Source organism: Vitis vinifera, chromosome 6 (assembly GCF_030704535.1).
Source record: "Vitis vinifera cultivar Pinot Noir 40024 chromosome 6, ASM3070453v1".
NCBI lineage: Eukaryota > Viridiplantae > Streptophyta > Magnoliopsida > Vitales > Vitaceae > Vitis > Vitis vinifera.
Genome location: NC_081810.1, coordinates 4,100,403 through 4,126,267, shown reverse-complemented (window position 1 = coordinate 4,126,267; position 25,865 = coordinate 4,100,403). Strand labels below are relative to the sequence as shown.

General features: G+C 36.7%; 3 protein-coding genes across 7 annotated transcripts in view; 1 reads left to right on the top strand and 2 right to left on the bottom strand.

Moving 5' to 3' along the window:
* LOC100258617 (tRNA ligase 1) overlaps nt 1–20,085 on the top strand; it is a 67,422-nt gene extending 47,337 nt beyond the window's left edge. For both annotated transcript variants that reach the window (XM_002284865.4, XM_010652821.3), the window contains exons 19-27: nt 3,938–4,035; nt 4,831–4,891; nt 5,120–5,196; nt 5,305–5,376; nt 5,462–5,538; nt 6,279–6,359; nt 12,752–12,854; nt 13,119–13,277; nt 19,316–20,085. In XM_002284865.4, coding sequence (XP_002284901.1) covers nt 3,938–4,035; nt 4,831–4,891; nt 5,120–5,196; nt 5,305–5,376; nt 5,462–5,538; nt 6,279–6,359; nt 12,752–12,854; nt 13,119–13,277; nt 19,316–19,708 — 1,121 coding nt within the window. In that variant the 3' untranslated portion in view covers nt 19,709–20,085. The remainder of the gene's footprint in view (nt 1–3,937; nt 4,036–4,830; nt 4,892–5,119; nt 5,197–5,304; nt 5,377–5,461; nt 5,539–6,278; nt 6,360–12,751; nt 12,855–13,118; nt 13,278–19,315) is intronic.
* Nucleotides 20,086–20,624: 539 nt separating this feature from the next.
* LOC100253475 (3-hydroxyacyl-[acyl-carrier-protein] dehydratase FERN, mitochondrial) lies at nt 20,625–22,728 on the bottom strand. 4 transcript variants are annotated; one of them, XM_010652823.3, is made up of 5 exons: nt 22,631–22,728; nt 21,697–21,820; nt 21,328–21,632; nt 20,987–21,102; nt 20,625–20,895 (listed from the first exon to the last, which is right to left on the bottom strand). In XM_010652823.3, the coding sequence occupies exons 3-5, from the start codon at nt 21,592–21,594 to the stop codon at nt 20,790–20,792; spliced, it is 489 nt and encodes a 162-aa protein (XP_010651125.1). In that variant the 5' UTR covers nt 21,595–21,632; nt 21,697–21,820; nt 22,631–22,728; the 3' UTR covers nt 20,625–20,789. The 4 variants fall into 4 exon arrangements, with proteins under 4 accessions (XP_010651125.1, XP_010651127.1, XP_010651126.1 ...); XM_010652825.3 differs by lacking the exon at nt 22,631–22,728 and adding an exon at nt 22,294–22,557; XM_010652824.3 differs by lacking the exon at nt 21,697–21,820 and having other exon boundaries at nt 22,631–22,720.
* Nucleotides 22,729–23,591: 863 nt separating this feature from the next.
* On the bottom strand, nt 23,592–25,558 carry LOC104877313 (adenylate kinase isoenzyme 6 homolog). Its single transcript, XM_010652827.3, has 3 exons — nt 25,277–25,558; nt 24,098–24,243; nt 23,592–24,003 (listed from the first exon to the last, which is right to left on the bottom strand). The coding sequence occupies exons 1-3, from the start codon at nt 25,469–25,471 to the stop codon at nt 23,817–23,819; spliced, it is 528 nt and encodes a 175-aa protein (XP_010651129.1). The 5' UTR covers nt 25,472–25,558; the 3' UTR covers nt 23,592–23,816.
* Nucleotides 25,559–25,865: the final 307 nt, after the last annotated feature.

The following is a 25,865-nucleotide window of genomic DNA, read 5'->3' as shown; positions in this document are numbered from 1 at the left end:
TTACTAGTCTATATATACCTATATAGTTTTCAATTTATTGAATAGAATTATTGAGAATTTTTTAACTATCTAGCTTTGTAAGTTGTGATTTCCTTCTTGAAGAGTGATTGCTTGGAAAAGCCTAGGTGAGTTTGCCTAGGAACCTTGGTGTGATTGCCAAGGGCATATTTTCCTTTATTTTTTCTCTCTCATCTCATCGTACAACAAAAGGAATGCTTCTATGCTGCTGTGGAAATTTAGAAATCAGGCATCTGATTTGGTATTAGAACTTATAGACAACACTATAATTACTTGAAGTTGTTAGAATTTTAGGGATAAATTGACTAATAAACAACATGATAATGAAGTTATAATTCTTTGGGATTAATTTCATTCACATCTGAGGTTTAGTGTAAATACACCAACCTACCATTGGTTTTAAATTTCGTCGGTTAGCACCCTTATAAATGCATTTCATATATAAAATTTATATTTTATGGGGCAAAATTTATTTTTTTAGAGAATTATTATTATTATTATTATTATTATTGATAGGCAAACACACAAAAAGCATATATTAGAAAAGGGCACCTTGAGGCTGACCCAAAAGCATATGGGGAGTATACAAGAGGCGCCAAAGGGCACAAAAAGAAGAGGAAATACAAAACTAGCCCTCAATTAGCACCTAGCCAATCAAAAAAATTGAGTAAAGGGAGAGGACCATCATTTACAGCTGACTTAGTCCACAACCAAAGGTTACATACAAAAGAATTTTTCAACCTATGAATTGAAAGTTCTTCATTATCAAAAGCAATCTTATTTCCTTCCTTCCAAACCGCCCAAAAAATACACAAAGGGGCTGCTTTCCACACCTTTCTGCGCTTCTTGCCCAAGCTAAAGTCACACCAACCACTAAGGGTATCTCTAACCGAAAAAGGAAGGACCCAAGTAACACCAAAAAGAGCAAACAATAACTCCCATAACACTCTTGCCCTGGAGCACTGAATAAGAATATGATCAATTGAAGACATTTTGAGTTGAAGACACCACCTTTCCCACAACCTTCTTAAGCCTATTAGCTAACACTTTTGCCAACAGTTTATACAACCCCCTTACCAAACTAATCAGTCTAAAATCTCTAAGGTCCTCTGCACCCGCCTTTTTAGGGATAAGGACCAAGAAAGTTGAGTTCAGACTCCTTACAAATCTGCCATGCTCATGGAATTCCTTCAAAAAGCCCATAACCTCTTCTTTCACAAAATCCTAGCTAAACTGCCAAAAGCTGAGAGAGAAACCGTTTGGACTAGGAGCCTTGTCCCCGTTCAGATCTGAGAGGGCAGAGAAGACCTCTTCCTCTGTAAAAGCCTCCTCCAATCTAACTACATCCTCACCATCAATCCTATTAAAATCCAACCCTTCCATAGATGGGTGTCATTCACCAAGATCTGTCAGAAGATTCTTAAAGGCTCCAACCACCCCCTTCCCTTAATTTCCTGCTCCTCTGTTAACCAGGTTCCATTAACCTTTATCTTAGACAAACAATTTTTCCTTCTATGGGAGTTGGCCATCTTATGAAAGAAACCAGTATTTCTGTCACCCTCCCTCAACCACACTTCTCTTGATTTTTGCCTCCAAGAAATCTCCTCCATGAGAGCCCATTTCTCAAAATCCCCCTTTGCTTCCTTTCTAGCTTCCAGCTCCTCCATAGATAAAAGACGCATCTTCTCTTGAGTATCCTAGAAAGCCACTTTGTCCAAGGCCAATCTCTTATTCACTCCCTTATTCCCAAAAACATCCTTGTTCCAAGTTTTTAAGATGACCTTCAAAGCCTTCAATTTCTCTGCAAGGATGAAACTGAAAGAACCACTGAATCTTAAACCTTGCCACCACCTCTTCAGCAAATCCTTAAAACCCTCCTCCTTAAGCCACATATTTTCAAACTAGAAGGGGACAGGCCCCCTTCTCACCCCTCCCCCATCCAATAGGATGGGAAAATGATCCGACACTGGCCTAGGAAGAGTACTCTGCACTACCCCATTAAAATAGCCCTCCCATTCCTCCGACACCAAAAATCGATCAAGTCTTGACATGGTTTGACTATTCAACCCTCCACTCTAGGTAAACGGACCCCCGTGAAGAGGGAGATCCCTCAAGTCCAGGTCATCGATCACTTTCGAGAATCTTCTCATTGAAGAAGACATCTTGCCTCCTCTTCTACGCTCATTCGGAAACCTGATCATATTAAAATCTCCTCCAATACACCATGGATCATTCCAAAGCTCGTGGATGGCCCCTAATTCTTCCTAAAAAAATTCTCTATATCTTCTCAAAGTAGAACCATACACTCCTGAAAAAGTCCATCTGAATCCATCTTCAACATTCTTGAAACGACAGGAAATGGAAAAAAGACCCACCTCCATCCCCATTAGCTCTAACACTCTATTATCCTAGAAAACTACCACCCCTCTAGTTGTACCCCTAACATTCAAAGCTCCCCACTCCAAAAATCTCCCCACCCCTAGGCTTCGCACCACCCCTAAAGACATCTCAGTCATTTTAGTCCCCAGAAGGCAAACTAAATCCACTTTTTGGGATCTAATTAAGGCTTTAATTAATTTCCTCTTATTTCTATCATTCACCCCTCGAACATTCCAAGATAAAATCTTAATCTTCATTTAAAACACAAAGCTCTGTCCCCTCCTCTTCTATCCGACCCTTTATTTCTGCTCTCTTCATCGTAATTAATCAAACATTCTAACTTTTTTACTTCCCGATCAAACCTAGTCAGTCCTAGAGTTCCCTTTTTGTTGCCTTGATCTTTTCTGGTTTTCAATCTTAGCAACGATTTTAGGATTTCCCCGTCAACGCTTTCTATCGAGAACCCCAACGACTTGTTGAATTTCACCAAACTACTTTCATCCCACTTACTACAGGAATCTCCCTTTCTTGTATTTCCTCAACAGCATCCGAATTATTACCTTTAGACTTTTCCTCCTCCGAGTCCATCACTCACGAACTACCATCATTCAACACTGCGCACAACGGAGCTTGAAAACCAACACCTTCAACAGTCTCATCCAATCCCGAAGGGCCCCTCACCACCAAAGCCCGATCACACCCAAAAGAAGGAGTAGAAGAGAAGAAGTCCCGAACCCCCCCCAAAGTCAGCGAGATATGGCTCGTACCTGGATGACTCGGCTGTCAGCGCTTCGTCAGTTATCAGCGCTCTAGCTTTCGTCGAAAAAGCCTCTGAAACCCTCCAATCCCCTTCGTGACAGGAGGCGACCCCTGCATCCTCTCTAACACGAGCCCGTGAAGCCTCCTCTGTAGCCCTAGCTTCCATCTCCGCTTCCTCAGAAAGGGAATGAGCCCTAACTCCTTTTATCCCCTCTATCGCATGTCCAAAGCCCATGTCGGACATACCCTCACAGCCCACAAACGAGCCCTTGATGTAAAAGGGCCTCTCTTCACAGCCCAACTGCCAATTAAACACACCTACTTAAGTCTCTCATCTTAATTGTACAACTGAGGGAATTCTTCTTTAGTGCTAGAAATTTAAAGATATCGTATCCCTTAGTTTGTGGAAGTGCACAAGTTCAAACTGCAGCAATGTTTTTTCCCCCAATTTATTCAGCCTGCAGCCAGGGGCAGAAAGATGGCTGCCTATGAATATGCATTGTTGTCCACTACTTAACAACTTTAGTTTTTAGGTCAAATGGTAGTTTAATGATAACAACAACAATAATAACGAAAGTAATTTTAAGTCTGAATCTTCACAAAAATTCGAAGCTTCTCATTGTGACTACCATGATGTTTATTTGACAAATTTTGTGTTCCTTTGGTTCTTTGTAACTTGGCCACTGATTAAAATTGGCCTTATAATTAGCTTATTTTAAAAAGGTTTGTTTTGTTACTAATCTAATTGTAAGTTCATTTCTTCTTATTGCTTTATCATCAGGAAGATATTGGCCTAAAGTTGCTGAGGAACGCAGGAGAAAACCATGTTCTATTATACTTGCAGATAAAAATGCACCAAATGAAGAAGTTTGGAGACAAGTAAGTTCCTTATCTTATCCCCTTCGTATTCTCTATGCCTTTAATGTCTTTTTTTTTTTTTGGGGGTGGTTGGTGATAAAAGAAAATTTTGATCGGTCATTCCTTCCTAATATGCCCTAAAATGCAGGGTAATGGCTTTGTTTTAAATGATATTTTGGAAAACCTAAGAAATATGGAATGTTCCTATTTTATAAGGGAGAAGGGAAGGGAAGAGACGGGAAAATGCGGGCTAGCTAAAACAGGGTTCTAGAGAGGGTTTCCCGTGGGTCCTCTCATGCTCAGTAGGTGTAGCAACACATGGTAAAAGCCTGTGTCATGGTTTGTCTGTGGTGCTTGCCTCTGTTCGTCTGGCTTGTGAGGAAGTAGGAATTTTTTGTTTTAGTAAAAAGGTCATTAGTGGTGCTTTAGATATAAGGTGCTACACAATCTGTGCACCATGTAGGGGTGCCCAATCACTATGCAATGGATGGGATCAGAGGAAAACTTCATTAGACTTGCCCATGCTATAGATCAATTCATATTATCTATTACAATGATATCTAATCTAGTGTAGGCAGTTCTTTGAAAGCCGTTCTTTCCAAAGTAACTGCAGCATTTTTGTATGATAGATACAAAACAATTCTTTTTTCTTTTTTAAAATTTATTTATTTTTAATGTTTTCTACCTGTCATTCTTCTATCTTTTTGTCCACTTTTTGCCTTTCATTTTCCTGTCATGGATCCATGTGTTGGTTATGTGCATACATACACTATCATCTCAAATTTTCTCTGTGTGGGTGATATTTTACTTTTGCAGATTGAGGACATGTGTCGAAGCACTAGGGCATCTGCTGTCCCAGTTGTACCTGATTCTGAAGGTTTTGACTCTTTGCTTTCTCTTGCAATTTGTTTACATACACAGAAAAGTCATTCAAACATATTTAGAAACTCACATTTCTTTTCTGATGGACAAAAACTTGTTTAATTTTCATCACACTTTGATCATCAAGATCATTTTCTCTTTATTACTTTAGCTCATTAGCATAAGTGTTGATGGCAAGATTGATAGCATATATGTTGACCAGTGCATTCTGTTTTAAGTACAGGAACGGATTCAAATCCCTTTTCCCTTGATGCATTGGCTGTTTTCATGTTTCGTGTGCTTCAACGAGTTAATCATCCGGTATCTCCCCATATTTGCCTCATTTCTTGGTTTCAGCTAGGCATGCCCATTTTCCAAATTTAGATGGTCGTGCTCCTAATAATTTTTTCCTACTGTAAATTTTTGAAGGGGAATCTTGACAAGGCATCTCCAAATGCTGGATATGTGCTGCTAATGTTTTATCATCTTTACGAGGGCAAGGCATGATATTTACGTTGCTGTTAGCATAGGGTCTAATATAACCAACTTCAAAGCATTTTCTTAACCCTTGTTGCTCAATTTTCAGAGTCGTAAAGAGTTTGAGAGTGAATTAATTGAACGTTTTGGCTCACTTGTCAAGATGCCACTGCTGAAGTCTGATAGGTCAGAATACTCCTCCTTGAGATACTTGAAGTCACACTTCATGGTTGTTCTTTTCTTATTTGTTGGATAGAAGTGCAAAGTAAAAAAAAAAATCTATTATTGTTATTTGTCATTGTGGTGCTAATACTGCTCACATTGCCATAAGTTTTAAGTATTTAGGTAGCTAAGTATGGGGGTTCCTAAACTATGCGTTAAGTGTTGTTGAACTGCAAATCCAAGTGTCATCTGATTTATAGACAGCGAAACCCATGAATCTCTAAAGTGGCAATCAACAAATACCATAAGATACGCACACTCCCACAAATAAGAATATAGAAAAGCAGGATTCTTGTTGACAACCCAAAAGTCCAAACAGATGTTATTGGTATCTATCTCCTAGGGTATTCAGCTCGGTATCTAGTAGATCAGTTTCACAGAGAAAGTTTAGGGTTTTTGGCAACCATATGTAATGACTGAAAAACCTGCAATTTCATCCTGTTACAGAACTATTTATGTTTTTACAAGGTTATGCAAGTGATTTTACCTTTATTTAGCTAACTATGACTCAATTCTACTTTCTAGCATGAAATATTGCTTTTTTTACTTTTATTCTTTTGATTTATTTGCTTCTTTTTTCATGTTATGAAGGGCAAGGACATTAGAATGCTCTAGCTGTTTATCCTCTAGTCTTTTCCTGTAGTTATATTGATTCTTGTGTTGTTTGTTCTCTTTTTCTTTTGCCCTCTTTTTGGCATTTACAGGAGCACTATGCCTGATTCTGTGAAGAATTGTTTAGAGGAGGGAATTAATTTATACAGACTTCACACCAACAGGCATGGAAGGTTGGTGCATTATAGATACGATGAACATTTATCCTTTTGTTTGTTTGATGGTGTCTCAGCTCTATTTGTTGCATCTGTTTTTAAGACATTGGCTTATTATGTTTGTCATGATTTGTATGTATTTTCTTTCTGAGTACATATTTTTTTCTCATCTATTAAAATAAGGGAAAATAGAGTGCCTCATAAGGTATATGGCATAAGAAAGTTACTCATAAACTTGCAGGCAACTTAACAGATTCGTCAATTGGTTTGGAACTTTGAGATGTGTTATAGTAATCCTAGTACAAGCATAACGATTGAGTTTGTATTTTTGAACAGTGGCAAAGTCCGATGTGGTGCCAAAACAATGCACGTAAGGTGGAAACACCAAAATCAACAACATTCATCCTAGTCACTGCTAGAATCAAGAGTTCTAGTCATCTTTCTCCTTCCATTATTAAATACCTTTATGCTTAGTTGTCAAGTTAAGATAAAACATTTGAATTTCTTATAGTAATTAGTTTGGGACTTGTGAAAGTTGAAGAAACATATGTTTCTTATAGTCAATTTTGAGTCATTAAAAAAGTTAGATTACTTGGTGGTAAACTTTTGAACTTCAAAACCATGATGTCACAAGCAAAGGAAAAATAGAAGAGAAAGAATAAAAAATTGAAGAGACTTAGGGATAGTTATGAGATCATCCTACGCTATTATTAAGTCAATATGGAATAGATGGATTTTTCGTAAGAGAAAAATAACAAGATGTGTTATGGTTTTAAGGAAATTGCCTCCTGATGTTGTTGGCTTTGAATGCTACAACAACCCACTCTAATGTGCTGTTTACCCAAATTTTCTTCCCCTTCTCCTTATTTGATCTATTTTTACCCTCTCTTCTATGGGTGTCTTGTTCCTCATACTGTATGAGACAATCCAGGATGTGTGCATAAAAGCGTGTGCCTTCTTACCAAGTATAACTCTTAGTTCAAATTTTTTATTTTTCATTCTTCCAAATTGGAGGATTATTCCTCAAATAGTGTGATGCATCTAGGAGGAAGGGAGGAAGGGCAAGCACATAGCTGTGTGCTTTTAGTAGAGAATTTGGACTTTGAATTCTTTTGAATTTAGGGGTTATTCCTCATATGGTTGAGGCATCCAAGACACACAGGGTTTGCATCTTAGGGCTTACCATTATCTTCTATTTATAGGAGGTTAGGATATTTTCCTAGGTTAGTGCTCTATAGTCGACTATTGTATCCTTGTACAGTTAAGGCATATATCAAATTTTTCATACTTCTTTCACATGGTATCAAAGCTGTCTTGGCTCTTGGGTTTTTTTGGCAGCCTTCATTGTTGTTCCATTTTAGGTGTGGTTCATTGTCATGTTCTATTATGCTTCACGACCTTCATCACTGTTGTGGTTTGTTTCTTGACTCAAAGCCAGCCTTGTTATTTTTTGTGCTCACAACCTTCATTGCTTTCATTTTTTGTTACCACTTTCTCCCCAATTTATTTATTTATTTTGTACTATCATATTTTGTCCTTCAACCATGTCTAAAACTCCATAGTCCTCCAACACTACTTTTGCAGCCACTCCTTTCAATGCCCAGGTATCCATACACATTGAAAATCCTACCCTCCAGATCATCGCTTCTAAATTGAGTGGAAGAAATTTTATGAAGTGGTCTCAACTTGTAAAAATTTCTTTGAGAAGCAAAGGGAAATTCAAATACGTTACTGGGTCAGCAAAACCACAAGCTGAAAGTGATCCCAACTATTAGAGTTGTGAGGTAGAAAACCTGATGGTAATGTCTTGGCCTACACTCCCTACAACTAAGGACATTTGGGAGGTTGTTAATAAGACCTACTCCAAGGTTGATTTTGCTTCCCGAGGGCCTTCAAGTGTCATAATTGACTATAACTCCTTCAAAGGGTTACCGACAGGGTTAGATCTTTACTAAAACATAGAGATGGAATTTGTTGCTGATATAAAATAGATGAGGGACATGTTGGAAATGGAATGTGTCTTTCAATTTTTGTTAGGACTTAATCCTAAATTCAATTAAGCATAATTGAATGCTAGGAAAATACCATTTTCTGGATCTTGATGAAGCTTTTTCACACATTCATGGGGATGAAACCCACAAAGAATTGATAGGCAACAAAATGGGAGATAGTGGAGGTTCTACAATTGAAAATGTGGCTCTACAATTGTCCAAGTTGACTCAAAATGGAAGGGATGGTAAGAAGCCAATAGACAAGGACAGAGTGTGGTGTGACTATTGCAATAAACCAAGATACACAAAAGCATGTTTTGAAAGCTGCCTACTAGATTAGGACTAGCCAATCACATGATCGTTGTTGAAGAAAAACCTGAGCAGTCACAATTCAACAGATTTGACATTGAGAGGCTAAAACAATTGTTGAACTGGCTGGAGAATTCTAATGCAAACATCTTTGAATTCAGATTCTTGTTCCGTGGCTCAATCAGGTGTGAAGGCTTCAATTCCCCTCCAAAATGACTCACCTAGATCATTGATTTAGGTGGTTCAGACCATATGGCTAGCATGTCTCATTTTTTTTCCAATTACTTACCATGTTCAGGAAAACAAAAAATCAAAGTAGTTAATGGATCATTCTACTCGGTTGCTGGCCAAGGATCTATACACATCTCACCCTCCTTAACCTTACACTTTATAAATCTAAAGTACAATATATTGTCTATTGGAAGAATCACAAAAGATCTTAATTGTTCTATTGAGTTCCCTCCTACTAGTTATTATTTTCAAGATTATTCAATGAAGACATTTGGGCATGATAAGCTATAAGATGGACTGTACTACTTGGTGACCAATTGAAGAACTGGGGGAGAGGGTTAATGCCTGGTTTCATCCCACAAAACCAGTTTGGACTAGATTCTTCTTTGGCATAACCATTTAGGACACCTCACATTCCCTTTGTTTAAGAAATAGATGTTTGCAATTTCCATTGTGAGTCATGTACTCTTGCTAAACATAATTGTGTGTCAATTTGTTTCTCTGTTTAGCTTAATTCATTTGAACATTCAGGGTCCATCCTGCGTTGCCAAGATTTCAGACGGTTGGTTTGTTACTTTAGACGATTGTACCAGGAACTCCTGGGTCCCATGAAGTCTAAGTCCAAAGTGTCCTTAATTTTCTTTGTATTTCACAAATTTGTCAACACTCCTTTTGGAACCAAAATTCAAACCCTAAGATTTCATAACAGTAAGGAATATTCAATCAGGAATTGATGAATTTTGGAACAGTAAATGTATTCTACATTGATCAACATGTGTTGCTACCCCACAACAGAATGGGATGGCTTAAAGAAAATATAGACATCTTCTTAGAGGTATCACATGCTCGCCTATTCCAAATAAGGATGCCAAAATGCTATTAGGGTGATGCTACGCTAACAATTGCATACCTTATCCACAGAATGCCAACTAAAGTTTTGGAAAACCAAGCACTTGTGAAGAAACTCATGACACTATTTCCTAACTCTCAAGGAGCAGGCCCCTTGTCATCAAGTATCCTATGTTCATATCCATGAACACGTATGTGGAAAGTTGGATCCTAGAGATGTGAAGTGTGTGTTCTTAGGTTACTCCAAAAGGACTACAAGTGCTACCACCCTCCTACAAGGAAGCATTATGTCACTATGGATGTGACTTTTCTAGATGATTATTCATACTTTGATAACACCTATCATCAAGGGGAGAATATCTTAAGATTGGAAGATAAGTGGGATTGGGATGTGGAAGAAGAGTCAGAAAAAGGAAAAAAAAAATTGCATTGAGATTGAAAGGAATAATATAGCGATTGGAAATATTAATGCAGATAAAGATGATGGGAATAAGAACAATTATTAACCCAAACCTAAGATAGCTCATTAATATTTCCTCTAATCATCAAACAATGTGTCCCCAAAATACCTTTTGAAAATTATGTTGAAACTACTCCTAATTCTCTCACAAATAATTAAATCATGATAGAGGTACCTAAGACTTTACTTCTCAACATGTATTCTAGGAAAAAAATCCATTGTCATTTCTTTGGCTCCAATTATCAACCCTAAAGTAGGTAAGGAAAATAATGATCTAAGTCCAACCTGTACTATATAAATCAATTCCCCTAATAATCTTGATTTACCAATTGCTCTTAGAAAAGTGGTTAGAGCTTGCACTCTAAACCCTATGTCTTCTTTTGTGTCTACATAGAAACTCTCCCTCAATACTAGGCCTTTCTCTTGCGAGTTCTTAGTGAATTCCCCCTTTGTTCAAGAAGCCTTAGTCTCAAAACCATTGAAAGATGTCATGAATGAGGAGATGACAACATTGGAAAATAACCAAACTTGGGAGATTGTTGATTTACCAAAAAGAAAGAGACTTATGGGCTCCAAATGGATCTTCACTGTGAAGTACAAATATGATGGATCATTAGATAAATACAAGGTAAGACTTGTCACCAAAGGGTACTCTCAAACCTATTGTATAGACTACCATGTGACTTTAGCACTAGCAGCAAAGATGAATACCATTGACATTCTTCTATCTTTGGTTGCCGTCAAGGATTGGTCTCTACATCAAGTTGATGTGAAAAATGTATTCCTTCATAGAGATTTAGAAGAAGAGGTCTATATGGACATACCACCACGATGTGGCACAGAATACAAAAGAACAAGTTCCATAGACTGAAAAATTCCTGTATGGATTGTAATAGTCACCCTATGCCTAGTTTAGGAGATCTATTAAGTCTGCTTGGGAGAGGCTATTTCAAAAGTCAAGGTAATCACACCTTATTAGTAAAAGTATCCTTAATTAGGAGTCATTGCTCTAATTGTGTCTGTAGATGATGTTATTGTGATAGATGATGACAACAAGGGGATGTTAGGATTGAAGGTTTATCTAACAAAATAATTTGAAATCAAAGATCTTGAAAGTCTAAGATACTTCCTAGGAATTGAAGTTGCCGAATCTCGATAGGAAATTTTTATTTCCAAATAGAAATATACTCAAGACTCCTTTGAAAAATGGATATGGCTGTTAGCAAACCCATTGACACTCTAATAAATGCCAATCACCAGCTAGGAAAGAAGCAAGGGATGTATTACAGAATGATTAGGAAGTTTATATAGTTATCACACACAAAAACCTAATGTAGTTGTGAGTGCAACTAGTCAGTTTATGCATGCTCCATTTAAACCACCTGTCGATGTTGTCTATAGAATTGTTGGATACTTGAAAGGAACTCCAAGGAAAGGGCCCTCTTGCTTAAAAAATGTAGGGAGCTTAAGCTAGAAGCTTATATAGATGTTGATTGGGCTTACTCCATGATAGAAGATTGACTACCAGGTATTGTACCTTATTAGGAGGGAATTTGGTTACTTGGAGAATCAAGAAACATTCTAGTGTAGAGACAAAGTTAAGAGCAATGGCTCAAAGGATATGCAAACTACCCTAGTTGAAGATAATACTATCAGACTTGAAACTGGAGTAAAGAGTTCAATGATATTTTATTGTGACAATAAAGCAACTATAAACATAACATACAATCCAGTTCAATATGACTAGACAAGTTTGCACTTCATATGTTTCATCCTCCAACCAGCTTGAAGATGTGCTCACAAAAAGATTATTGTGTGCAAACCTTCAATAGATAATTAGCAAGCTTGAGATGTAAAATATCTTTGCATCAAATTGAGGGGGGAGTATTAGAATAGTTGATTATTTTCTCTAAATAGGCTGTATATTTTTTTTACTGTAATATTTCCATTGATTTGTATCTTTTATTTATAGGAGGTTGGGATATTTTACTATTTTAGCACTCTATAGGTCAACTATCGTATCCTATATAGTGTGTGTATTATTTCTCCCTAAGTAATAAATCAGTTTTTTCAGATTTCTTTCACATATTCACACTTACCTTATCTGTAAAAATGAGGCATCTGACTTTGAATTCTCCCAAATGTAATCTTCTAATTTCCAATTTACTTGTTTATGATTTATTAAAGGGCTGTTTTAATGGATGTTCAAGTGCTTCTTTAGGTTTTTGCCTGTAGTAAAGTTTTTCCTTGCATTTTTTGCAACTGATTTGTTACAACCTAGATCTCTTACGAAGGTATCTTTTCAAAAGTTTGATTAGTTAATGGATTTTATTCATTGCAATAATCAGATAGGAGTGATTCAACAGTAAATTATTTTGCTTCTACTTGAAGTAGAAATCATATTCTTTTTTCCCCTAGACAGTTTACTGACAGATGTTGACCAAATTTATCTAATGGAACAGTTAAAAAGATGCAAAGATTTAGTGCTTTTTTAGGTTTCCTATTGTGTACTTTCTGAACTTAATTCTTTGGTGGAAATCTTAGATATTCACTTGTGTTTCTGAACCTAGATTGGAGTCCACTAAAGGAACATATGCAAACGAGTGGTCCAAGTGGGAGAAGCAATTGCGGGATATTTTATTTGATAATGCTGAGTATCTTACTTCTATACAGGTAAATACATCTATTATGCTGTCCAGCTGCATCTTGTTGACAAAACTTATGGACTGTAATGCATTACTACCTTCACTTTCATTTAGGTATAATATGTCAATGATAATCTTCCTGGTGAAGGGAAGTTTTGATTGGTCATTATGATATTTTCTGTAGATTCTGCTTCTATATACTTCAAATGCTTAAGAGAAATGATGTTGTCAAATGTAAAATTATTTCATAATCATGTAACTACTATCCTGCTGTGCATCTGCATGTTTCCAGGTTCCATTTGAGTCTTCTGTTAGACAAGTTTTGGAACAGCTAAAAAGTATTGCAAAGGGTGATTATCCAACACCAGGTACTGAGAAGAGGAAGTTTGGAACCATTGTCTTTGCTGCTGTCAGTCTCCCTGTTACAGAAATCCAGAGTCTCCTTGCTAATGTAAGTGGAAAAACTGCCTTCTTATCTATTTTTGTCTTAAGATATCCAAAAGAACCTTATACACAGTCAATAATTGCATCTATAATTTAATGCCACTGAATTTCATTTCAACTGTGGGTGGGACTTCGAAATTCCTGTGTGGCCTGTGGCTAAAGGGTTTTCTAAGAAGGCATTCTAGTAGCTGTTTTTACTGCAGTTTCTGCCTGCAACCTAGGCTTTTGAGTGTCAAAACTGATATTTTTTTCTAAAGCTTGCTCAAGCCTATGCTAAACTTGGTTTTCAAACATTTAGGTCATGTTTGGTTAGCCAGATATAGCATGGGATAGGATAAGTTATCCTATCACTTGTCCGATCTTGTGTTCAACCAAACATGGGACAGGATAAGTGATGAGATATATTATCCACCCTCTTTTTTTCATCCCTTTTATATAGGATATGTTAATCCCATGGTAAGATATGAGATATGCATATCCCATGTACAAAAAAATTATTTTTATCAATTTTTTATTTTTTAATATACTCATTTTACAAAATAAATTTTTTTATTATAAATTAAATTTATGATTAAAAAAGAAAAACTAAAAAAATATTTATAAAATAATATTAATATATGATATATAAACTATTTTTATATATTAAATAACATAATATAAAAAAATTATTTGTAAAGTTTAAATATTTTAATCATGAATATTGTTAAATATAACAAAATTTTCATTTTTTTAAATAGAAAATATTTGAATGTGATAATTTTTATTTTAAACATTGAAAATAATATATATTTCATATTATTTTTTATTCATTTCACAAATTAAATATAAATATAATATAATAAAGCATATCCTATTGGATATGCTACCTTAAAATATCATGTCGATAAGATATGTATATCCTAGGATATCATCTCCCATTGGAAATCGTATCCTAGGATATGCATATCCTATCCAATGGGATATGATATCCTAGGATATACATATCCTACCCTATCCTGCCAACCAAATGTAGCATTTGGCCATGTTTGATATGCTAGAAATAAAACGAGATACAATAAGAAGTGGGATAACATATCCTATCTCATGTTTAGTTGATGATGGAATAAACTATGTTATCTCATTTTTTATCCTACCTTATGTTTGGTTGAGTTTGGAATAAGATAAGAGGTGGGACAAGATATTCACCTTCTTTCCCTTGTACATGATATTTAATAATTTTGTTGATGCACAAACTTCCAATATTGGGTTGATAGATGAGTGAGTCCAACAACGACTTGCCCCATTGGCGGGTGACCGAGTGAACATTTGATTCTCTTGGGATAATCTCCTGCAAACAAGGGTAATCAGGAGATCCACAATTATGCCTGCCCTTAGTCGAAGGTTTGGCCCCTGCAACAAGTGAGGGGTGCGAGTTGAACGTTAAGATTAGGTTGAAGGGGAAAGAAACAGGGTCCCTCTTTCTAGGGAACTCAATGCCCTTATATAGGTTCCATTGACTCAACAGACACTTGTGTGGCGTATGAAAATAAAGCTTGAACATCATTGGTCAGACAATTTTAGTATCTCTAATGCCTAGGTTACCGAGCCTTGGTCATCATTGGCTGGTCAAGAGAGTTCCAGGTAATGACCAAGGGATAATTGAGAATGTCTCCTTGGTGGGGGCGGGCAGGTCAACACCTCCATGTTTCAGTTGTAGCAAATTTTGGGAAGACAATTTTGTCAATGAAATTAGATGACCCTTGCAATAATAGAATTTTCACGTGTGCTTCCATAGAGCTTGACTAAGATAGCAGTCTTGGTCACATCGCCATGCTCAGGCAATGAGCTACAAGTCAATGTGTCTGGGATGGAAACGCTCGATAATAATGGCGGGGGCTTGAGTGGGGCCGTTGTCTTGCATGGCCTACTCTGGGGTCCGAATCCTCCCCAAAGGATCTGAGTCCTTCAATGCCCACTTTCTTGGCCAACATTCGAACAGGCGCTTAGGGACTAGCCTAATCCTGGGCACATGTGGTGGGAGGTCAAACTGTGCAAGCAGAAAGCTTGGCTTCTGAGGGAATTCAAATTTTCAAAAATTTCAAATCTGGAAAATGTAGCCACAAGGCAGCCTAGGTTTCAACACTGCCAAGGTCACATTGAGCAATTATGTAATGATGGTCATAGTGCTCGATTGCCCCTAGTCCCGGCAATAAATAGGGGATTTCCCCTCTCATTCTCACTTTTCAGTCTCTACCTTGAGTTCTTGCCTCTTCAACTCTCCACCACTGCCTTTGCTCTGCCATTAGCATTTTTGGTTATGTTCTATTCAGATTTTTTGTCTCTCGTTCTTTGGTAACTTCCTTTTCTTCCTATTTCTCTTTTTTCTGTTTTCATTTGAGTTTGATTTGTCCATGATTGGTGGTAGTGGCCATCATCGGTGGTGACTGTCATGGCTTTGCCCAATGCAAACATTTCTTTGGCTACCAGTGGTAATGCCAACAACACAATTAGAATTGGCAATGGTGGTGGCTTCCTTAGGCCTCTGCCTTCACTTCACTACCTTAATCTGGTTATCTGCTTTGCCATTTATCAATTTTTAGTTTTTGCTGCTACTGCTGTTGTTGTTTTCCCCCCTCTTTAGACCCAACCAAAGGGTGCTTGTGCTGGGTTATATTGTTTTTCCCAATTATGGGTGTCTAGTTATGCCCCAGGCCTCATGTATGCTGCAAAGAATTTCACTCCTGATTAGCCCTTGCTCTAGATGTTTGTGAGCGATCAAATCTTGAGCATCTTTGGGTGAGGTTTCAACTAGGGTATTTCATCTCACCCACTCCACTTTCATCTAGGCAGTCCCAAAGCCACCCAATCATGTCATTGGAGACAGGGAGTAAAGAGCAGTAGCTTATGGAACGGGGATTGATTTCCTAGATTTGGGCAAAGTCTTCTCAGCGCCCTTCTTCATCCACTCAGCTCATGGATGCTGCAAAGGTGGCCCCATTCCGAACAAAAATACACTATATTGAAGATTTTCAACATCTGATTCCTGGGGACATTGATGAATTGGAGTCCATACTCTACTACTGAAATTTACATCACCCTGGAGCAATTCAAGGCTTCGCCCACTACTACCTCTAGTGAGGCAGTTTTTTCATTACACCATGGTCCACCTTGTGCACATCCATCTGAACATCATTTGGATCTTGATGGGTTGCTGCGTGATCAATCAGTTGTCCAACCTTAGTCTCTCCCTTCTTGAGATATTTTTCATGTACACTCTAAAGTCAAACAGTTTGGGCAAGTTCACCCTTTCAGCCTAGTGCCAATGATTCAAATTTCTAACGGGCTCCCAAAAACCATTAAAGGCTGGAACAAGGGGAACGTCCTTGTGTTTGGTTTATGGGAAGGACAAGCAAGGATGGCTTGTCAAGTGGGTTTAGAAGGCATCATTTGACCACATATGTCGCCTATTAGGAATTGAAGCTGCACAATGCAAGGAGAAGGTCCTTCTGCCCTTAGATAGCCTTCTGAGTGTTCAGTCATTTGACGATTGGGCTGATTATCTGTTTTGTTAAAATTACCAAACAATGTATAAAATATTTTTTTTTTTATAAACTTACAAAATAATTTATAAAATAATCTATTCTTTTTCAAAAAAATTTATAATAATAATATAAAATGATAATATTTTTTAAAATTATAAAATAATAGAATATATAAATTTTAATTTGTAGATAAAATTAAATAAAATAAATTTCGTTCTATTTTCAATATATATCATCGCATCTAAATATTATATGTTTTATTAATAAAATTTAAAATGTTAATATATTTATATTTATCCATGATATAATTTGATAATATCAAAGATGAAAATATAAATATTATTGGTTTTTAATTTTTTTATATATGTTTTTTAAAGTTTATAATTATTTTAAAATTTGATAAAATATAAATTATATATTCACCAATTGGACTATGATTAAACCACCCATTCAATCAATGAACCGTGAACCAAGTAACTTTTTTGCATGACCGGTCCAATTATCTGAAAACATCATGTTGAGTTGCACCTTGAGAGATTTGTTCAATAGATACTCTGATGCAGCGCACCCAACCACTTGTCCTTGGTGAGCATATCGTCCCTCAGGGATACTAAGGTATAGGAAGAGGTCCACAATGAGGAGGCTAAAGTGAGGTGACGAGGAATTGAAAGCAGCAAGAGGGGACTTTGCTCCAAACCCGAGCACAAAGGTCCACTTTCTTTGCTGGACAAGATTAGGCATACATGTCCCTCACCGCATTGTTTGGTTATCGCAACTCGTTTGGTTAGCAGATAAACCAAGCATCTGCCCAGAGGACATGCAAGAGGCGGATCCTACTAATGGACCTCCATGACTAGTTGAAAGGCTGCACAAGGGGGGCATCTCCCATCTAGGCTGCTCAGAAGAGGTTATAGTTTCCATCCCCTCCAGCTCGCCCTCCCATTCATAGGAGGTACAACAGGAGTTGTCGCTCACAGGAGTAGACAAACTCGCAGCAGTGAACTTTTCTCGTGTGCTTCCATAAAGCCTTGTCAAAGATAGTGGTCCTAGTCGGATACTTGTGTATGGGCATGGAGTCATGGCCCTTCCTTTGGTCAAGTTGTTCCCAAGTTTGAGGTGTTCAGGGGACAGCATTCTCTGCCCAACAATAATGGAGTGGACTCTTGAGTGGGGCCTTGGTCCTGCATGGTCTGCTCTGAGTCTGGATCTGCTGAGAAGGACCCAGGACCTTCAAATCCCATGGGAACAGATGTGATATGCTTATTCCATAGATTATCAATTGTACTTCTCATATATTCTCTTTTATTTTTTATTTTTTAGTTTTTTTCATGTTAGATACTTTGCAAAACAAAAGTTTTAATTAAAAAATTAAAATTTTGGTTCAGAAATGTAATATAATCCATTTATAAAACTTCGAATATTTTAATTATTAATATCATAATAAAAAATAAAAATTAGCTATTGAAAAATAAATTAGGTAGAGATCTTTAAATGATGCTAAATGTGAGTTTTTATATTTTTTTAAACTATCAAACATCGGAAAATAATTTATTTTCTGTTTTCCATTCCAATTTTTATTTCTGTGGCTAATCAAACATTCACATGGTATGCATATTATATTAGATATAATGTTCAAGAATATTATATCCTATTCAGCCAATTAACCATAGCCCTAATGGATTAAAATCAGATATAGATAACATTTATTTATCCAAGACCGTGTCTAAGGTCTTGTTGAACTATGTAGGGATATATCTAGCACATTTTACTTGACTGGATTCCACATCTATGAAGAGGAATATAGACCTGGATTCTAGATGTCTTGTTGAATTAACTGCCCTCATGAATTTGACATGCCAAGAGATAAGACCAAATTAATCCAAACATAATCTCCACCACTTATTCATTTGGATGATTAAAAAAATATGGAAAATTAATGAAAGGGGCCAAAGCCAGTTTGAACAATGGCCTGGAATGTCTTCTGGGCTAACTTGGGGACTTAAAACACTCTCGTTTAGACAAAGGAAACCTGAATTCTACTAATGGAAATAGAAATGGAACTTGGTACAGGGAAGGCTGAGCTATCCTTCAAACCAACACTCAAAACGAAACTAAAACACGACTGCCTGCAAAACAGCAGATGCCAATAAGCCCCAGCAGAAACTCCCACTGGAATCCCCTATTAGGAAACCCTGATGAAATAAACCCATATGCTCAACCCTGGATGGGGGAGAAGTTCTTAGCTAATAGGTGATGTAAATTTAGATGAGGTCGTTTGGTCCTGCAACTTTTCTGCCTCCCGAGCTTTTAAACTTCTTTAGTGGTTTGTATTTTCCTCCTCTTGCTTTGTTATCTACTTAATACAAGTATGTTCTCCATTCTAAGAATAAGAATGCTTGTTCAGTTTTAGCTTTGAGTTTATTATGTATATTTCTGGGGATGGATTAAAGATTTTGCCCACCCCTAAATTTCAAGCACATTTACTACTTATAACCTTATTTTGACCCTCATTTTATTGAATCAGTTGGCTGAGAAGAATCCCAAGGTAGAAGCTTTCTTCAAGGACAAGCATTTGGAGAACAGCCTTAGGAATGCTCATGTTACTCTTGCTCATAAGAGAAGTCATGGTGTTACAGCTGTTGCCAATTACGGCCTGTTCCTCAATCGACAGGTCCCTGTGGATTTTACTGCTCTGCTCTTTTCAGATAAAATGGCTGCACTGGAAGCCTATCCTGGCTCTGTTGATGGTGAGAGGATAACTTCGAAAAACCAGTGGCCTCATGTTACCTTATGGACTGGTGCAGGAGTTGCACCCAAGGAAGCCAACATGTTACCAGAACTGATTTCAGAGGGAACTGCAACTCGTATTGATATCAGCCCACCTATCACCATCTCAGGCACACTGGAATTTTTTTAGTTCTGCTTTCTCATTTTACTCATACAATCAAAGAACTCTGTTGTAGTTTTGCTATACCAAGTAAAGAAAATGCTGAGATTTAAGTGGGAGGATTTTGGTGGAACTCAGATTTTACTCCTGCACAATTTTGTGTATTTAGGCAAATAAGAGGCACATACGGTTATATCCTTCAGCTGACTAAAAGTTTGTGTAGCTTTGTTGTATGGAAATGGACGTGTATGCAAGTTGCATACTCATTGTTGGGAAAAGAAACCGTAATGTAGTTTTACTTTAAGAAAGCAGAAGCCACAGCTCGCTGCTTGAAACATCCAGAGGCCATGTACAGTGTTTTGAATCAATATCAGGAGGCAGGAAGTCTATGAACCCTTTTCCCCTTATTCACTGCTATGAGAAGAAATGAAAATTTTACTTTAAATGACGCATGCATTATTTTAACCACTTATAATTATGACAAGTATTAGAGGTTGAAATGGTGGCAGTGCCACTGATGTGTATGTATCAGCCCATCTTTGTTGTAGCTTAAAACGCTTTTCAACTGTTAAAGAGCTTTATCGCTTGTTTAATCAGATGATAGAGCGCCAACAGTGGAGTCAGATATGAAATACCTTCTGCAGAAGATTCTATGAAGATGTTCCCAGAGAATCGACGCATAAGAACAGGTGAAGTTTTTAGCTCAAGAGTTTGAATTAAAATTATGTTCTAAGGTTAAAAACGGTGCCAGAAACTTGCCTATTTCCTCAAAATGGCAAGTATAAACCGTATGAACTGGAGAAGAATATCTCATTTGGTCATAACCGACAAAATTAGTTAGATGGGATTTGACAGGGTACACGAAACTGCCCCATAAACAGGCTTTGCTTCAAAACAAATGGTTCTATGTTTGTATCAGAGGTGTATATTAGCATTAAACATGTGCTAAGTTCATCAACTCCACTTAATATAAACCACTGTAAAGGTACTGATAAATTCACAGAGATTCTGTAACATAAGATCAAATAATCTTCAAGATTGAGCATGTTTTAGGCAATTAATTACATCTCAAGTAGGTGGAGTTCATCTTCTTAAACAGCTTCATCAGTCACTACATTGAAGCCTCTTCCACAGCTAGTGTTGGTAAGACTGCCATAGCCTCGCCATCAATAACAAGAACCCCACCATTTTTGAAGCACTTGGTCGCGAACTTTGTCCTACATCACAACCAAAAATTCAAGACAGACTATAAACTTCCTCAAATTCAAAAAATGGAAGAGCTTCCACAGTATAGTAGATGCAGCTTACACATATCTCTTCTTGCTTTCTTTTATATTGGTTGCTTGAACCTCGCTAACAATCTCATCTCCAATATAAACCGGCAATTTGAAGTTCAAGCTTTGAGAAACATATATAGCTCCAGGCTACAAAATCACCAAGTAATTTCAGAAACTCGGCCTCTTGCATCTGAGCCTTAAATCAAAATAGCTGAAGCACAGAAATGCTGAATGGTGAAGAAACCACCAATTTTTTGTTTAGTAAGCAAAATTCTGATTTTTTTTTTTCTTCCTCTACTTGCTGTAGTTAGATAAATACCGTTTTCTTCTTAGTAAACAAATCAACAAACCAAGGCTTAAAGAGTGACTCACAAAATGAGAAGAAATGATCCGCGGAAATAAGGCAGCAACAAGCATTCCATGAACAAGTTGGGCTTCAAATCCAGCATTTTGGGCACACTTGGAATCAAAATGCAGAGGATTTGAATCATAACTCACTTTCGCGTATTCAAGAACATCAAGCTCTGAAAATGTCCTTGTTTGCCTCAAAATGTCTCCAGTCTTTAATATTCGTGGTCCTCCTGATGAAGAAAATCCCGAAGAGGGAACAAAGCTCGAAACTAGACGCTTGATGAGCATGGTTGCAGAATTCCCCAAATGGTGTCTGTGTTGTCTCCCTGATAAAACAATGAGTTATAAAAATCTATCATTTTTCAGAGAGGTAGAAACAGAGAGACAGACCAGACGGGATATCAACAATGGGCTGATCCTTTGCCCAGTAAAAATTGTTTGCTGCTAGGTGCTGCTCTAGAATATCTCTCCTAGTCTATTCCCTCCAGCATATGCAAAGGGGATTCTGTTTCACCTGTGAGGGGCAAATTGTGAATGTCTCTTACAAGTATAGTCACAGTCTTAAGTGTAAATAACATACTAATATAAATTGGTGAATGATTCCTAATGCAGAAAAACAATGTGCTGGCTATGTAGTATGGGATATGCTTTCAAGCATCAATGTCTCAACTTTATTATCTGATTGCAAGTCATATAAACAATCCACAAGCTTATTCCTCTCTTAGACTAAACAAATCCAGTGTTAAGAACCAACAACAGTTCATTCCAAAAATTCCAAGTTCAATGAAGTAACCCCTGATAAGCATGCAAACGACACTCTGCATTATTGTCGGTGACCTATAAAATTTTCAAGCTCCATTCAGTTGGTCAAGAAGGAAACACCATAAACTACACATTGCATCACATGTCCAGCTCATCTAAAGAATACTTTATTAACCCCAAATAAAGAATCAAACACCTAGTTTTAACATTGCGTTTTTCATATACCTATATGGGGTTGTTTTTTTGGGCATTTCAACAAACTGCTTAAGTGCAATCCATCGCTTCTATTCTTCTAATTCGGTCCCAAATCTTTCCTTGGGGCATGTTCGTGGGCGTCGTACTGTCTATAGGCGTTTTAACTTTTAACAAACGACCTAGGTGCCAAAGCCTGAATGCGCCTCTTCAATTAAGAAAACCAAATTTGCCATCCTATTTTTTTCATACAAATATTTATCTTCTAAATCTTTTTTTTTTTTTTTTTTCAGTTTAAAATTCATGAGCAGAACAAGTAGAGGTGGCTGAATCTGAAAAAATTAAGACTATCTAGGTCAAAGAAAATTACCTAACGTCGCACTCAGTCTTTGTAGCCACTCTCCAAAATGCACTCCTCAAAACAGGTCCCCCGGCGGTTTATAAGTGGTCCTCACAATTATTAAAAAATAAACAAATAAGTCTTCAATTTGGATTCATTTCTTTCTTTTTTTAAAAAAATAAAAAAATTCTATATAAATAAAACATTTTTTTACAAAAAAATTAAATTCACAATTTTTTTATATCTTAATTTTTTTAAAACAAATTTTAGAACCAATTCTAATATCTTCTGTAATAGTATTACTATTTTATAATTTTAAAAACAAAAGAAAGAAAATATGCTTTATTCAATACCAGTTCCGATATCTCATGATTATGATTGGTTTCCAAAAAGTATTAGGACAAAAAAAATACTAAAAAAAATTATTTTCTCATATTTGATTTTATCATTAAAAATATTTAAAAAATATCAAATATAATTAAATTATTAAAGAATTTATATATTTAAAATTATTTAATCTTTATATAGACAAGTCAAACAAGTAAAAAAAATAAAAATAATATTTTTCTATTTTCCTTCTACTTTTTCTCGTTATTTTCTTTTTCTCGCATTTTCTTTCAAACTTTTCTCAAAACCAAACATAGTCTATATGAAAATACTATTATTTTTTTATTTTAAAGAACAGATGAAAGAAAATGTATCCTCTCCTTATATAACATTTTTGAGTAATGAAACCATCTCAAATGTCACAAAAACTTTACTTGATGTGATTGTATATTTGTATGTTTCTATTTTGCAAATTAGCCGCATATGCGCCCGTTGAATTTCCATACCAGCTCTAGCTAGTCCCCATTCCCTCAAAAAACACTTCTCAGCATTCTCACAAGTTCCTTGCAACAATCCAAAGCTCAGCAAAAGTTCTGAAAATTCAGGGTCCTGTGTGAGCAATCACGAGCCAAAATCCGCTGAAGACTTCAATGGAGAGGTAGAATTGTAGAAAAGAGTACATTTATCATCTCGTACAAATTACATGATGATATGTTGAAAGATTTATAGAAATATCTTCACTCACTTCCATATTAAAACACAGAGATTGAAAAGATGGAAAAATAAAAACAAAAAACCAAGAATCTGGTTCAAGCAAAAACCACTCTGATGGGAACATCCTCACAGAAGAAGAGCTAATGCCCCCCTTCAAAGCCATCAGTCATTGTGATCATGCTTTGGGTTGCCAACTCCTCACCCAATCTGTCAAAGAAGCCACGTTTCGAGTAATGTCATCGACTGTGTCACTCTTTAGGGCCACTACGACGTCCTCTGGATAACTCTCCTTCGCCTCCTCCAGCAATACTTGAAATATTTCACATTCGATATTGTTTGAAAGCTTTGACCCCGTGTATCCTCTGCCACACAACAAACAATTTTTTGAGCCAAAATGATGGGTGGAAGGGTATGAAGAAACCAAGAAGATGATGCCCTGAGCAAAAACATCACTACCTTGTACTCAGGCGGTCATACAACACAGAGTTGTCGGTTTGAAGCACCACCACACGATCAAACCATCGCTCAGGGAAGAAATCACAACCATGGTAGTCCACAATGTTTCCCCCTTCTTCCATCAAATCCTCGAGCTCATCGCACACCTGCAAAAACCACACAAAATGTCGAAGATTTAACAAAGGGAATTAAGATGCATATGATTGACTGTAATTCTACAAAAGATAAGCATCAAACAGTGAGATATAAAATCTAAGAATTTGAATCCACCCATATTGTCAACTATCGAAAACAATTTCAAATAGGTTTAAAAAAAAAACAACTAAAGATATCCAGGCCAGAGTACAAAAGAAAAAATGACAGTAATAGCAGCTTCAGAATAATAGAGGGATTTAGGATTTCAAGCGGTTTCCATGTCTACCATAACCCAAAAGACATGGGAAGTTTGGACAATAAAGTTCAACTTAGGCTCATCATCCGTTACTTGAGACCCAAACTGCAGACTTTCTGCCCAGTTGGTGATATGAAATGATACTTGCCATCGTCCCACCATTTTCCTTTTAAAAGAAAAGCTCAATATTGAAAAGAGAGGGAAATCTACAAGGGTTTTATCAAGAAAATACACAATAAGCTTCTACAAATTTGACAGATGTTGCATTCATCACAGTAAGCTCAGTTCCTTCTCCAACTATACGGGGATCTAGCAGCACTGATCCTCAATCCACTAAAGAAAGAGTAAATTTATGACTTAATTTGATCCATTAAACTCATAATTTGAAGCATTTTAGAATTAGGGCAATAATTTGATAGATTCCAGCTGAAATTTTCAGCCCCATCTACTCGCCAAAATTTGGATAAAATTATACTTTCAATTCAAGGGCTTCTATCTCAATAGAAGAATTCGGTTCAAAACTCATATTAACTTCCCTAAACTTCAATCGACAACTCAATTAAAGCAGACCTATCCCAGATTTTAATCATCACCTCTCCAAATTCCCGTAAAAATCAACCCTTTCAAACACCATAAACCAAAAAATTGCTAAATAAATCTGGAAATCAAAAGGTTAGGACTCGAATTTAGGATCCGGTTGGCTGCCAAGAAAACTAGGAAAACAAAAGAAAACAAAATTTCTTTATCACACCGTGTGGCGAACCGAACGGGAGTTAGGGTAAGGGTACCAGGTCCTCGTTGATGATGTGGCAGTCGAACTGGTCGTCCCATCCGTCGTGCAAGTTCTTCTCTCTGACGAGTTCGCCGATGTTAATGTGACGGAGCTGGGTGGCCTCCGCCAGCGAAAACGACGTCGTTGTCTTGCCTGTGCCTGGCGTTCCCGTCACCAAGATGTTCGGCTTCTTCCTGCTATTCTGCGCCATGTTCGCCGCAGAGTCTCGTTTAGGGTTTAGTACAAGGTTTTAGCTTTTTAGGTTCTACCCAAAGAAATATGGCCAATTTTCTTTTTAACTCTTTATTTTTAGGAAATTAATTTAATAATAATTAAATGATAAAAATAAAAATAATGATAAATTACGTTATATATTTAAAAAAAATATTAAATTCTTTTTTTTTATTTCCTTCTTTCTTGAGAAAGTTGTGTTCAATCAAACTCCAGTCAACTAAAATATGAGATTTAACTGTCAAGGGGGAAAATATTATATTTATCGTGCAACTCCATTTTATATTCCTAGATTACCCCTCCATGTCAACTGCAACCCTGTCTCCACATAAGCAGGAAGCCTTCCATGTCACATGAGAGATTGAAAATTTTTA

Excerpts from the sequence above, each read along its gene's own strand:
- LOC100253475 (XM_010652823.3), bottom strand. The coding sequence starts at position 21,594 with ATGCTCATCAAGCGTCTAGTTTCGAGCTTTGTTCCCTCTTCGGGATTT. Across the intron at positions 21,103-21,327 it reads GGATCATTTCTTCTCATTTT|CCTGGAGCTATATATGTTTC; the intron begins GTGAGTCACTCT and ends GTGATTTTGTAG. Across the intron at positions 20,896-20,986 it reads GAAAGCAAGAAGAGATATGT|GACAAAGTTCGCGACCAAGT; the intron begins GTAAGCTGCATC and ends GTTGTGATGTAG.
- LOC104877313 (XM_010652827.3), bottom strand. The coding sequence starts at position 25,471 with ATGGCGCAGAATAGCAGGAAGAAGCCGAACATCTTGGTGACGGGAACG. Across the intron at positions 24,244-25,276 it reads ACATCATCAACGAGGACCTG|GTGTGCGATGAGCTCGAGGA; the intron begins GTACCCTTACCC and ends TGGTTTTTGCAG. Across the intron at positions 24,004-24,097 it reads TATGACCGCCTGAGTACAAG|AGGATACACGGGGTCAAAGC; the intron begins GTAGTGATGTTT and ends GTTGTGTGGCAG.